The sequence below is a fragment of the Oryctolagus cuniculus genome, chromosome 12, assembly GCF_051225735.1.
Source record: "Oryctolagus cuniculus isolate XC-2025 breed Fujian yellow rabbit chromosome 12, ASM5122573v1, whole genome shotgun sequence".
Lineage (NCBI taxonomy): Eukaryota > Metazoa > Chordata > Mammalia > Lagomorpha > Leporidae > Oryctolagus > Oryctolagus cuniculus.
The window spans coordinates 106,372,068-106,386,851 of record NC_142878.1 but is presented as its reverse complement, the minus strand read 5'-3'; the positions used below and the strand labels follow the sequence as shown (position 1 = coordinate 106,386,851).

Genomic DNA, 14,784 nt, shown 5'->3' with positions numbered 1-14,784 from the left:
CACTGGATTGTGGCATAGCAGGTAAAGCCGTCGCCTGTGATGCCAGCATCCCTTACGGGTGCAGGTTTGTGACCCGGCCGCTCCACTTCCAGTCCAGCTCCCTGCTAGTGGCCTGGGAAAAGCAGCAGAAGATGTCCAAGTGCCTGGGCTCTTGCCACCCACGTGGGAGATCCAGATGACGCTCCCAGCTTTGGCCTGGCCTAGCCCAGGCCATTGAGGCCATCTGGAGAATGAACCAGCAGATGAAACATCTCTTATCTCTCTCTGTCTCTCGCTCTCTCCTTAATTCTGACTTTCAAATAAAGTAAAGATTTCTTAAAAAATTATTTATTTGAAAGGCAGAGCTAGAAATTTCCATCCACTGTTTTGCTCCCCACATGACTGCAAGGGCCAGGGCTCAGACAGGCTGAAGCCAGGAACCTGGAACTCCATCAGGGTCTCCGACGTGGGTTCTGGGGCCCAAGCACCCATTATCCGTTGCTTTCCAAGAAGCGTTAGCAGGAATGCTGGATGAAGTAGAATAGCTGAGACTCGAACCAGCACTCGTATGGGATGCTGGTTTAACCTGCTGTACCACAGTGCCAGCCCCTAGAGATACTTGTGAAAATTAAACACTGATAACTTGTGTTTTGGCTATGTGGCAAGTGCCCTCTCCGGCCTTGTGTGGGGGTGATGGCAGTCTCTGTGTTGACTGTGGGGGCGTGGGTAGTCATCCCCCGTTGGCAAGTGGAGATAGAGGAGAAAGAAACCAGTTCTTCTCATTCAATTTTTTTTTCTCCTTATGCTTGTTTAACTGACTTAAACTATGGGAAAAAAATTGATAATTAGACTTTAGGTGATTTCCCCACATATATTTCCTTGCACTTCAGTTTGTTTGCTTTCCAGCAGTTTGAAAGAATCTCAAAGGCTGCGTTGCTGAGCGGCCCCCTCCAGGTCGAGGCCATGGGCAGCAGCAGCACCGTCTCACCCTGGAGAGGGCGTGGACTTGACAAGACTCTTTCTCATGCTCATTCCTCTGTAATTGACGCTCTGCACAGTGTCTTGGTGTTCTTGCCTTGTATTTACCGGTCAGTTGCATTCATTGTCAGAGATAGTAATTGGTTCACAGGTAACTTCTAGACCTGAGGTGGGAGAAATGCAGATGAAATCTTGGAAAACCCGCCTAAGCTAAGCTGGGAAGAGGTGAGAACACCGATTAATGTAGAATCGACTTTTCTGTTTTGGTAAGAACTAGCTTAAACCGCACTTCATACGCAGAGTTACTGCCAAGTATAGTTTACCCCACAGCTTCAGGGGTTGCTGTACAAATAGACATAGTTTATATTTAAATATTCTTCTTCATTTTAAATGAAACCACAGCTGTAAAGCCATTCTGGTGCCAGTGTCACTCTCATTCATTTCTGTCAATCGCTGTGCTATTATAATCCTTTGAACACATTAACAGTGGAAAAAGAACTGATTGATGTCAAAGACTGTAGTTCTTTATCTCATGGTTTGAGATCTAGAACAAACTGACTTTAAAATATGTATTTGGCAAAAGAGAATGTAAAAAAGTGTTCTCTAAGCGGAAAGTAGTCAGTAAGGTAGAGAACAGGACTCCCAGCTGTGAAGCCGCGTTACTGACTGACAGTACGGAAGCAGTATGGCAGATGCTCAGGATTAGGCGTGAAGACCACTTAGGAACGGAAGGAAGTGGCGGTGCCTGCACAAATTGGGCATACGTTCAAAGAGGCGCTGCTGCGCGGTGGGTCAGGGAGCGATCATTTACCAAGTGAGGTTGGCATGACCAGATAGCGATTTGAAGGGAAAATATGTTTAGGCCCTCATCTGTATTAGCTACAGCAAAGTAAATTTGAGATGGATTTGAGTCCAGTATGGATGGTTACATCAATGAAAATCGGGAAGGTAAGAGGACTGAATACCCTGTAATTCCTCTGGAGTCTCCAAGCAGTTAGGAAACTGGAAAAAGAAGGCAAGGAAAACAAGGCCACATCAGCTACTTGGTTTTCTTGTAACCTTACCTCTGTGAGCATTACAGGAAAGCCTGTGTGCTCCACGCTCACAATCTGGAAGGCAGTCTCTTTCTTCACACTGGACAGCACCCTTTAGTTTTCCGAGTTAGCTCAGGAACCGGGAATGCAGCTCTTGAACACTCCATTCTAGGTGCATCGAAAATTACACAGGAGCTCGCTGTGAAGAGGTTTTTCTCCCAAGCTCCAGCGTCCAAGCGAAAAGTAACCTGTTTGCAGCTTTTGTGGCTGTGGCTGTTCTTTTAACACTTATCGTTGGAGCCCTCTACTGCCTGTGCAGGTAAGCAAAGTAGACATAAGCTTTTGAAAAGGAAAAATAGCTATTCTGCTAAATATTAATATGCTCTCTAGTTCTGGATACTTTTCCAGATGCCGTTTTATGTTTAGAGATCTCTCTAATACGGTTTCATGATTAATAAGTCATTCTTGAAAGGATAGTCTCGATGGATAGTCTCACTTTGTTCTTTGCTACTGTCATTCTTTGTTTACCTTGACTTCTCTATGAGGTAGGCCCATGCCTAATATTTTGCGCTAGATCTACTGAAAGTAAATTTTGAATGTGGTCGGCGCCGTGGCTCACTAGGCTAATCCTCCGCCTTGCGGCGCCGGCACACCGGGTTCTAGTCCCGGTCGGGGTGCCGGATTCTGTCCCGGTTGCCCCTCTTCCAGGCCAGCTCTCTGCTGTGGCCAGGGAGTACAGTGGAGGAGATGGCCCAAGTGCTTGGGCCCTGCACCCCATGGGAGACCAGGAGAAGTACCTGGCTCCTGCCATTGGATCAGCGCGGTGTGCCGGCCACAGCGGCCATTGGAGGGTGAACCAACAGCAAAAGGAAGACCTTTCTCTCTCTCTCTCTACTGTCCACTCTGCCTGTCAAAAAAATTTTTTTTTGAATGTAAAGGAAGGAAGATTATATACAGTACTATAAATATAAGTTTAAGGTTAATATCTAGGGTCAATTCCATTTAATGCCTACTATGTGTTAGACTTTGTGCTAAGCATAAAGAATACAATGGTGAACAAGACAGATTTGTTCTCCAACTCCACAGAGATTTAAATCAGTTTGCAGAGAGACAAATAAGTCGGCAATCAATGTGGGGAAACAAACACGAGACAAAAGGAAAAATTACTTCCATGGAGCAATGATCTTAAATGTTTTGAAGCTTTGTTGATGTGAAACTGATTGTTTAGAAATTACCAGGTATCCTGGCTCTCCTATTACTGTTTGGATGCTATCATAGACATTTGTGAATATGGAGCACGGGGGTAATCACTAAAGTAGGGTAAGGAGTTTATGTTCTAAGAAAGGTAACATGAGATAAAATAGTATTCTGATTTCTTTATAGAATAAAGCAATTAGAATATAGAGGGAGGGTGCTTTTTCTAAATATGGGATGCTAGTATTTTATCCCAAAACATATCATTTGAGCAACCCAGCAGGTTTTATCTCTCATAATTTTAGCACCTGACTACTTCAGATACAAATATTTAAATATACCATTGTATCAGCTCATGCTTCTCAAAGTGTCCACCTGAGAGCTCTCATTCTCACATATTCTTCTGCAGTGGGACCTTGCCCCTCCTGTCGGGAATCCTGATCTAACTCCTTGACTCTGGACTTGTACCATGACTGCTTTGACCATAAAATATTATGCAATGATGTTCCAGTTAAGGCACAGTCTTTAAATGGCCTGGCAGTTTCCACCTCTTGCTCCCTTGGGAATCGGCCACCATGTACAAAGCCTAAACAGCATGTAGGACCAGTTCCAGCTCAACTCAACCAGCAGCCAGCATCAACTGCCAGTCACCTGAGTGAACCATTCCAGATACTCAGCTCATTTAAACGTGTAGTTGACTCTTGACTTACCTGCCAGTTGGCCATAACCACTTAGAAACCTCAAGCTAAAAAATGTTCAGCTATCAACCCACAGAACTGTGAGAATTTTTTTTTTTTTTGACAGGCAGAGTGGACAGTGAGAGAGAGACAGAGAGAAAGGTCTTCCTTTGCCGTTGGTTCACCCTCCAATGGCCGCCACAGCCGGCGCGCTGCAGCCGGCGCACCGCGCTGATCTGAAGGCAGGAGCCAGGTACTTATCCTGGTCTCCCATGGGGTGCAGGGCCCAAGCACTTGGGCCATCCTCCACTGCACTCCCTGGCCACAGCAGAGAGCTGGCCTGGAAGAGGGGCAACCGGGACAGAATCCGGCGCCCTGACCGGGACTAGAACCTGGTGTGCTGGTGCCGCAAGGCAGAGGATTAGCCTAGTGAGCCACAGCGCCGGCCAAGAATTTTTTTTTTTAATTCACTAAGTTTGGGGCAATATTTTATGTAGAAGTTGATAACCAAAACACTCATCTTTGGAATTGGGCTTACTCTTGACTTTAAATGTATAAAGGTTTGAAAAACTGAATAATGATCTTTTCTATTCCCCTGAACTCAGTCTGATATGCTAAGGGGAAGACCAACTGCTAATTCCCTTACTAACCATCATAGTGTCTGCCTGGGAATAGAGTTCTCATCTGCTGTCGATTGGGTGATGAGTTAACTCCTTGTATCGGTCAGGACGTTCTAGGTCTGGCTGCAGCTGTCATGTAGCAGACGTGGTCCCCAGAGCCCTGTGTTAATGGCATCTGAGAGGTGGGGCTTTGGGAGACGACCAGGTCAGGAGGGCTGTGCCCCTGTGTGGGCTAACAGGTGACCACACGGGCAGCTTTGTTATAAAGCAAGTCTCCTCTGGCTCGCTTACTCTGTCTTGCTACGTGTTGCCCTCCACCGTGTCACATTCCAGCAGGAAGACCCTCACCAGATGCTGAGACGGCGCCAGTGCCAAGCGCTTGGACTTCCCAGCTTCCAGAACTGGGAGCTAAAGAAACTTCTGTTCTCACAGATCACCCAGTCTGTGTTATTCGATTATAGCAACAGAAAACAGACCAGGAGGCAGTCCTCACAGTGAGTGGATTATTTCTCACCGCAGCATGTAATTATCGTGGGTGAGCAGATGGGGCTGTGCTGATCACAGTCACTCGAGGACTCGGGCTGATGAGCGGTGCTGTTGGCCGGCTTCCCGGAGGGAAAAGAGCACTCTGGAGGGGCTCACACTTGAACTGAAGTGATCTTCCCCAGCAGCCACACACATCGCTTCTGACATTCATCAGCCAGAACCAGTGTAGGTCCCGCTCAGTTACAGAGGCGTCAGGGAATGCTGTCCAGCCGTAGGCCCACAAGTCGAGAGCCAGAATTGCACGCCTCAGAAGGCGGCCACAGCTGCGTGGGCAAGTTCAGTGTGCCACTGGGAGCTGCTGAGAGTGACCTGTGTGTCTTCAGAATCCGTAGAGCTTTCACACAGCTCTTCCTTTGCCAGTCCCCTGAGTCTGCGAGGGCCTGGGCGTCCTGTGCCACCATCGCTCCCCTGAGTCTGCGAGGGCCTGGGCACCCTGTGCCGCCATTGCTCCCCTCAGTCTGCGAGGGCCTGGGCGTCCTGTGCCACCATCGCTCCCCTGAGTCTGCGAGGGCCTGGGCGTCCTGTGCCACCATTGCTCCCCTGAGTCTGCGAGGGCCTGGGCGTCCTGTGCCACCATTGTTCAGAGCCATCAGGCAGCCGAGTTTCCGAGAGACGCCCTGCGCCAGAGCTGCTCTGCAGGCTTGGAGCAGAATTCAGAGAGGTTGCTACTCAGAAGTGGCCTCACGCGGGCCAGCCCATACTGCTGAGCAGAAAGTGTAGGTATAATGGAAAGAAAGGGGTATAAAAACAAGGAATGGTTTTGAATGAAGAGGGAAAGAAATCTTCACTCACAAGCATTATATGGGTTTGTATCCTGACTCTGCACTGTCTGTTTAAGGGAGAAAAAGAGAGTGAAATGGTGCAGGCTGGTACTGTCCCCAGGTGGGTGACGGAGACAAACGGAAGTCAGTTCCTGGAAAAGCATGTCATGCTGTGAAAAGACCTCCAGACACAGAAGATTAGAAGTAGCAGCAATGGCCGATTGACTCGAACATTCAAGTCTTTATTGGAATCATCAAATATATGCAGCAAAATAATATGTTTAATCTGTATCAATAAATGAGAGTTTTGGAAATAGATTGATAAAGACTGAAACAAGGCCGGCGCCGCAGCTCACTAGACTAATCCTCCACTTTGCGGCGCCGGCACACCGGGTTCTAGTCCCAGTCGGGGCGCCAGATTCTGTCCCGGTTGCCCCTCTTCCAGGCCAGCTCTCTGCTGTGGCCAGGGAGTGCAGTGGAGGATGGCCCAGGTGCTTGGGCCCTGCACCCCATGGGAGACCAGGAGAAGTACCTGGCTCCTGCCATCGGATCAGCGCGATGCGCCAGCCGTGGCGGCCATTGGGGGGTGAACCAACGGCAAAAGGAAGACCTTTTTCTCTGTCTCTCTCTCTCACTATCCACTCTGCCTGTAAAAAAAAAAAAAAAAAAAAAAAAGACTGAAACAAAGCACCGACAACAAAGAATACATTGGGAATTTTTAAAAACTCAATATATGTCCTAGTCTGACAAAGGTTTTTCAGAATTTAGTATGTGTTTTTAAACAGCAGTTTAGACACAATAATAGACTAGAGTTCCAATAGAGTTGGAAAATAGGCAAGAAGAAATTACCCCGAAGGCAATGCCAGGAGAAAAAGAAATGGGAAGTGGTGAAGAGGGGTGGAGAGACATCAGGAAACGGGGCAGAGGAGGCGTATCTAACGTGCGTTCCGCTGGACTTTGCGGAAGGAGAGAGGGAAGAGCAGGGCAGGGTTTGCAGTGTAATGGCAGGACCCTTTCAGAGCTGATGAAGGAAGCCCGGTTTCTGGAAGCCCAGCAAGTCTCAAGCAGGATAAGTAGACGCGTCCGGCAAAGACCTAGTAAAACTGCAAACACCCGTCGTGAAGAGAAAATCGCACACGTGGGAGAGAGGCCACGTCCCTTCAAAGACAGCACGGTTAAACTGTGCCAGCTTCGCAGGAGGAAAGAAACAAAACTGGAAGACACAGCAAGGGTATGTTCAGTGTGCTGATGGAAGGTAACTATCACCCCCAAATTTCCGTAACAGAATATCACTCAGGAATCAGAGGAAATGAGACTAATCATCGGCCAGGAACATTTGAGAGTTAATCCTCAGTGAACCCAACTGGACGAAGCGTTTCCGGCAGAAAAGTGGTGATATGTGTGGCACGTGGGAGTGCAAGAAAGGACAGAAAGCTGCTAATATGCAAAAAGAATTTTTTTCAATAGTATAAATTTTAACAGTATTGTCCTGTTTTTAAAAAAGAATTAACCCATGACAGAAATAGCAGATGTTGCAAGGCCTATAATTAAAGTGTGCTGAAGCCACTGTTTGGAGAGAGAATAAAGACATCGGTCAATTTTGACCTTCGTTGTTATAGTGAATACTAAAGTGCCTAAGGAAACACTTATGAAGGTAGAAAATCGAACTGAATAATTGTCCAGCTATCTTAAGAACAAAAGTATAGGAAAAAAACAGTCATATGGTTAAAAAGAAAAAAAAAAGGAAAAAAGATGACTGGATTATATCTAGATAACATCAATAGTAATTGTACAAGGATTCCAGATAAAAGACAAAGAACATAATAGTATAAATAGGAGTTAGACTTTTTAGGAGGCCGTCTTCTCATTGTGCCCTTACATGGTGGGGAGAGCTCATTGTATTATAATCCTGTTCATGACGGTGCCTCCCTCATGACCCAACGACCTCCCCCAAATCCTCTGTGAACCAGGGAGGGGCCGCACAGACATTCAGTCTATACCATTAGCAGAATCTCAACATATATAAATAAAACTTTGAAATATAAAGGAGAAAGGGACAAAGCAACCAAAATAGTTAAATTTTAATGTGTAACTCTCAGAAATCTATAAGAAAATGCAGCAGTAACACAATATAAATTTTAATAATACATAACTAACAAGCTTAATCTACTATACTTATTCTACCACACAGTACCCAAGAGTTAGTTCTTTAGAAGCTCACATAGACTAATAACTATGAAAATTATTCTGTACTAGACCATAAGGTTTTCTTTTCTTTCTTTCTTTCTTTCTTTTTTTTTTTTTTTTTACAGGCAGAGTGGACAGTGAGAGAGAGAGACAGAGAGAAAGGTCTTCCTTTGCCGTTGGTTCACCCTCCAATGGCCGCCACGGCCAGCGTGCTGCGGCCTGCGCACCGTGCTGATCCGATGGCAGGAGCCAGGTACTTCCTCCTGGTCTCCCATGGGGTGCAGGGCCCAAGCACTTGGGCCATCCTCTACTGCACTCCCTGGCCACAGCAGAAAGCTGGCCTGGAAGAGGGGCAACCGGGACAGAATCCGGCGCCTCGACCAGGACTAGAACCCGGTGTGCCGGCACCACTAGGCGGAGGATTAGCCTAAAATGAGCCGCAGCACCGGCTGACCATAAGGTTTTCAACACATTTCAAAAGTATGATACCCACCACACACAGAGGACAGTCTGTGTCCTCGTTATGACCACACTGCAAAACTGTGACAAAAGAAAAAAGATAAAAGACCATCTTCCTCATGTGTGAAATTTAAAAAACATATTTCTGTATCATTTGTGGTTCAAAGAAGAACTCATAATGCAAGTTAGAAAATGTTCTTTACAGGCCGGCGCCGCGGCTCACTAGGCTAATCCTCCGCCTAGTGGCGCTGGCACACCGGGTTCTAGTCCCGGTCGGGGCGCCAGATTCTGTCCCGGTTGCCCCTCTTCCAGGCCAGCCCTCTGCTGTGGCCAGGGAGTGCAGTGGAGGATGGCCCAGGTGCTTGGGCCCTGCACCCCATGGGAGACCAGGAAAAGCACCTGGCTCCTGGCTCCTGCCATCGGATCAGCGCGGTGCGCCGGCCGCAGCGCGCTGGCCGCTGCGGCCATTGGAGGGTGAACCAACGGCAAAGGAAGACCTTTCTCTCTGTCTCTCTCACTGTCCACTCTGCCTGTCAAAAAAAAAAAAAAGAAAGAAAATGTTTTTTACCTGCACTGTAATGGAAACACTATGTGACCAAGCCGTGAGATGCCAGTGAGGGAAGTTTACAGATGAGATAACCCATTAGAAAATAAGAAAGCCAGCAAAATAAGTTCCGGAAAAACAGAAGTCAGTAAGAAAGAGCGCAAGTTAATGACACACTCTCACAGTACATGTAACAGACGAGAGCAACAAAGCTCAAGCTTGGGGCTTTTGAAAGACTGAAGAATCTCTGACAGTGACTTAAAAAGTGAGAAAAAAAAGGCACAAATGAACAACATTTGGAATGAAAAAAGGGTCTATAGCTCAGGTGCTGCTGCATACATTAAAATAGTAAAATATTTTTTTGCAGGTGTATGCCAAATTTGAAAACTTGGTTAAGGCCCTGGCCTGAAGCGCCGGCATCCCATATGGGTGCCGGTTCAAGTCCCAGCTACTCCATTTCCCATCCAGCTCTCTGCTACGGCCTGGGAAAGCAGTGGAGGATGGCCAAGTGCTTGGGCCCCTGCACCCATGTCGGAGACCTGGAAGAGGCTCCTGGCTCCTGGCTTCGGATCGGCACAGCTTTGGCCATTGTCTCTCTAGGCCATTGTCTCTCTAGTGCGCGCGCGCACGTGCGCACGCTCTCTCTACCGCTCCCCTCTGTAACTCTTTCAAATAAATAAACAAACATATTTTAAAAAAAGAAAGAAAACTTGGGTTAAGTGCAAACATTCCTAAAAAATAAATACAACTTTCCTAAATTGACCCAAGAAGAGCTACTTAATCCAGAATGTTCTATGACCAGAAAATTAAATAGAAAATCTCACAAAAGCCCCAGGTCCAGAAGCTTTACTGGTGAGTTTCAGTAAAACCAATCACAAAAACAAAGAGGACAGAAAAACAGTGTTCACCGACTCTTTCTTAGACTGAGCTCACGGATGCCTGAACCTTGAGCCAGGTGCGGGCCTGCTGAAGCTGCCCTCAGAAAAACCACAGACGGGCAGGAGCCAGGGAGCGTCTTTCTCACAGTGGTGGAGACCAGAACGGTGGACTTGCGGCGAGGCCCTCCTCGGGGCTTGTGGATGGCCTTTTCTCCGTGGGTGTGTGCAGGGGAGACCCACCCTCTGGACAGGCGCTCCCAGTTCCTGCTCTCACCCGTGTGTTCTCTCCTCTTCAGGAAGGGGCACCTTCAGAGAGCCAGTGCAGTCCAGTATGACGTCAGCCTGGTGGAGACCAGCAGTGCCAGTGCCCACCGGGGTGAGTAAATCCCAGATGACGCGTTGGTCATAAAGTACTGAGGTTTCTGCCTTTGATCCTAAGAATCTGTCTGCGGAGTGTGTGCTAAGCATCTTTATTCACATAGGATACGTTTCTTGACCGCAGTATGGCAGCCCTGGCACTTTTTCTCAAAAGGAAACGATGCCGTCTCAGTATGTTGCTAGCTAGGACTGGTTTCTCGGGAGCACCTGGAGATGGTAAATGGGTGATTTACCATCAGATGCTGCCGACCAACACGGAACACGAGGGACTAGATTTACTTCTTTACACACTTCTAAAATGGACAGAATAAGTTTTCAAGCTGATGACATCAGGCAACAAAGGACTGTGACCCCTGACGTGGGAAAGAGATGAGGTGAGCAGGGAGCGCCAGGATCTCTGCCTGGATGGCGTTTCCAGACAGTGGCCCTGGGGGGTGGGTGGCAGGCAGGAGGACTCGGGCTGCGCTTGGCAGAGCTGAGAAGGTGGAGCTGAGCTCGGAAAGACTGAGGAGGCTGTAGCTCCCTGATCAGAGTTTGGGGAGAGAGCCTCTGAGAGCTTACGTTGCAGAAAGCAGCACACACGCCGGAGAAGATACTTGAGGTGAAGGAAGGGATTTCCTGAAGTGATTGGGGGGGCCAAAGTGGCTGTTTCCGCCACGACTGGACACCTCCGTGTGATGAGGTGCCGGGTGCAGGGCACAAAAGGGGACTTCCTCAGCACAGGGAGCAGTGGGCCCTGCACTGAGGGCAGCCCTGGACTGAGGGCGGCCCTGGACTGAGGGCGGGCCCTGCACTGAGGGCGGCCCTGGACTGAGGGCGGGCCCTGCACTGAGGGCGGCCCTGGACTGAGGGCGGGCCCTGCACTGAGGGCGGCCCTGGACTGAGGGCGGCCCTGCACTGAGGGCGGGCCCTGGACTGAGGGCGGGCCCTGCACTGAGGGCGGCCCTGGACTGAGGGCAGGCCCTGCACTGAGGGCGGCCCTGGACTGGCTAACACACCTTGAAAGCATGAACTGAAACAATCAAGTAGCTTCCAAATAACTGCATTTCAGATCAAGGCTCAGCATTAAATATCTCACCTTCAATAAAAAAATCACTGACTCGCGGCCGGCGCCGCGGCTCAACAGGCTAATCCTCCACCTTGCGGCGCCGGCACACCGGGTTCTAGTCCCGGTCGGGGTGCCGGATTCTGTCCCGGTTGCCCCTCTTCCAGGCCAGCTCTCTGCTGTGGCCCGGGAGTGCAGTGGAGGATGGCCCAAGTGCTTGGGCCCTGCACCCCATGGGAGACCAGGAGAAGCACCTGGCTCCTGCCATCGGATCCGCGCGGTGCGCCGGCTGCAGCGCACCAGCCGTGGCGGCCATTGGAGGGTGAACCAACGGCAAAGGAAGACCTTTCTCTCTGTCTCTCTCTCACTGTCCACTCTGCCTGTCAAAAAAATAAAATAAAATAAATTACTGACTCGCAAAGAAGCAGGGCATTTATTAAAAATGAGGAACATTTAATACATTGAAATTGACATATACGTGAGAAACAGCAAACAAGCTAAACGGTTACGAATGTATTCCGTATATCCAGTAGTTAAGGAGAAACTTGGAAGATGTTAAAAAGAATCATATTAGGGAGCTGGCATTGTGAAGCGGAATGTTAAGCGGCTGCTTGTGACACTGGCATTCCGTATCAGAGTGCAGTGCAGGTCCGGGCTGCTGTGCGTCTCATCTGTCTCCCTGCGAGTGCACCTGAGAAAGCGGCGCATGATGGCTCAACTGCTTGGGTCCCAGCAACAGACATGGGAGAGCTGACTGAAGTTGCAGGCTCCTGGCTCCCACCTGACCCAGCCCTGCGTGTCGCAGCCATCTGAGGTGTGAACCAGTGGGTAGAAGATAGCCCTCTGTCCATCTCTCCCTCTCTCTGTCATTCTGCCTTTAAAACAAATAAATCTTTCTGAAAGCTAGAATGTGAGACAAAAACCCTGAACAACATTAATGCCAGATTACACAATGTAGAAAGGATAGGTGAGCTTGAAGATAGGAAATACAGAAGCACAAAAAAAGGTAATGAGAAAGCATCCGTGTGCCGCACAGCGACTTACGGTGCAGAGCACTGGGTCAGCGAGTTCGTGAAGGGAGAAGGGAGCGGAAAGGACAGGAAGAATTTCTGAAGGAATAATAGCCCAAATATTTCCAGATTTAGTAAAATTGGTCAGCCTGCAGATACAAGAAATGCAGTAAAGACCACGCAGAGAAGTATGAAGGAACCAGCATCATGGCACCTCCTTGGCGAACTGCGAAAAGCCGGTACCAAGCTCCTCTGGGCAGCCAGATAGAAACGCGCTGCCTAGGGAGACAGGGACGGCAGCAGGCCTCTTCTTGAACAGTGCACGCCCACGGAGTGGCCTCCTCCCACAGTACATGCCCATGGAGCGGCCTCCTCCTCCCACAGTCCACGCCCACGGAGTGGCCTCCTCCTCGCACAGTCCACGCCCATGGAGCGGCCTCCTCCCACAGTACACGCCCATGGAGCACAGTGGCGCCCATCGTGTATTCTAAAAATTAGTGCGAATTCTTTTTTTTTTTTTTTTTGACAGGCAGAGTGGACAGTGAGAGAGAGACAGAGAGAAAGGTCTTCCTTTGCCGTTGGTTCACCCTCCAATGGCTGCCGTGGCCAGCGTGCTGCTGCCGGCGCACCGTGCTGATCCGAAGCCAGGAGCCAGGTGCTTCTCCTGGTCTCCCATGGGGTGCAGGGCCCAAGCACTTGGGCCATCCTCCACTGCACTCCCTGGCCACAGCAGAGAGCTAGCCTGGAAGAGGGGCAACTGGGACAGAATCCGGCGCCCCGACCGGGACTAGAACCCGGTGTGCCGGCATCGCAAGGCAGAGGATTAGCTTAGTGAGCCGCGGCGCCGGCCTGTGAATTCTCTACCTAAGAAAAAACATCTCTCAAAAACAAAGCAAAATAGGCAAATCAGTCTTGAAAAAGAAGAACAAAGTTGAGAACTCGCATTTCCTGATTTCTAAACTTCCGTGAACCTGTAGAAACCAAGATGGTGCAGTCCTGGCATAGAGACACAGATCAGTGGAACAGAACTGAGAGTTTGAAAGGCAGCTCTCACAATCTTACAGATTGTTTTTAGTGCCGAGACAACCCAGTGGCAAAATGGCAGACTTTTTCAACAAATAGTTCTAGAAAAACTGGATATATATTTGCAAAAGAATGTATTTAAACTCCTACCCCCTACAATATATAAAAATTCACTCAAAATGGATGAAAGACCTAAATGTAATAGCTAAAGCCGTTTAGGTCTTAATAGAAAAAATAATAGGTATAAATCTTCATGACCTTGCATTTGGCAAAGGATTCTTGATTCTAAAAGAACAAGCAACCGAAGAGGGGGAATAGATCAACCGAATTCATCAACATTTTAAAAATACTTTTGTGTTTCAAAGGATATCATCAAGAAAATGAAAAGAAAAAACATAGAATGGGAGAAAAAAATGTTCAAATTATACACTATGATAAAGGACTTGAATCAAAAATGTATGCAGAAAACTTACAGTTTAGTGCTAAAAAGACAAATATAGAGACTCTAAAGCTTTTATTCCAGAGGAGAGACAGAGAGATTGTCCATGCACTGGTTCATTCCCCAAATGTCCACACAGCTAGAAATGGGTCACACCAAAGCTGGCAGCCAGGAGGGGGCAGGGACCCAGTCACTTGAGCCATCACTGCTGCTCCCAGGAGCTGTACCAGCAGGAAGCCAGAGTAAGCTGTTGGGGCTGGGTATCGAACCCAGGTCCTCTGATGTGGGATGTGGGTATCTTTATCTGAATCTTAACTGCTAGGCCAAAGACTCGCCCCAAATAACCCAGTTTTAAAGTAGGTAAGAGGTCTGAAGAGACAGTTTTCCAAAGATGTGCCAGTAACCAACAAGCATATGGAAGGATTCCATCAGGAAAGTGAAGATCAGACCACAGTGAGGCGCCACTTCCTGCACACGTGGGTGTAAGAACAGCACAGTGGCCAGAGGTAGAGAAGTCAGAACCCACAGGGTGGCAGCTGGGATGGTGCAGACCCTGGGAGAACAGTCCGGCAGTTCCACAGAGGTGATGCACAGAATTTGTATACAATCCCGCAAGTGCCAGTCCTGAGAGTGTACCCAGGAGAACTGGAAACTGTCCACGCAGCCATGTGTCCATGCGTGGTCCGGCAGCATCGTGTCTGACAGCCAGCATGCTGTCCATGAGAAACGTAAGTGCCGTGGTGCTGCTGTGGGGCGTGAGTCAGCAGGAGACAGACGCCAAGCAGGACAGGGACAGGCCTGGAAAGCAGCGTGGGGGAGTGAGAGGAGCCAGTCACCAAGAACACGAGGTCCCCGGCTCCCTGCGCACGAAGTGCCCAGGCTGGGCCGTCTGGAGACATGGCAGCTGGGGCGGGGGGGAGCTTTTTGGGAATTAAAATATTCTAAAGTTGATTACACAACTCTGAATATACTAAAAGCCATTGAACTGTACACTTTAAATGGGTGAATTGTATGGTGTGTGACTTATCATCG

At 48.7% G+C, this 14,784-nt stretch overlaps 1 protein-coding gene across 40 annotated transcripts in view; it reads left to right on the top strand.

The window, feature by feature from the left end:
* The window catches only part of NRG4 (neuregulin 4), a 155,593-nt gene that overhangs the window by 127,783 nt on the left and 13,026 nt on the right, over positions 1–14,784 (top strand). For 19 of the 40 annotated variants that reach the window (XR_016218405.1, XR_016218404.1, XR_016218402.1 and 16 more), the window contains 3 exons: positions 2,164–2,310; positions 3,595–7,020; positions 10,154–10,233. Coding sequence is in view for 16 of the 40 variants with exons in the window: in XM_089310825.1 (XP_089166951.1) it covers positions 2,164–2,310; positions 3,595–3,631 (184 nt within the window). In the remaining 24 variants the exon portion in view is untranslated. The other 21 variants (XM_089310814.1, XM_089310810.1, XM_089310812.1 and 18 more) reach the window with 7 other exon arrangements.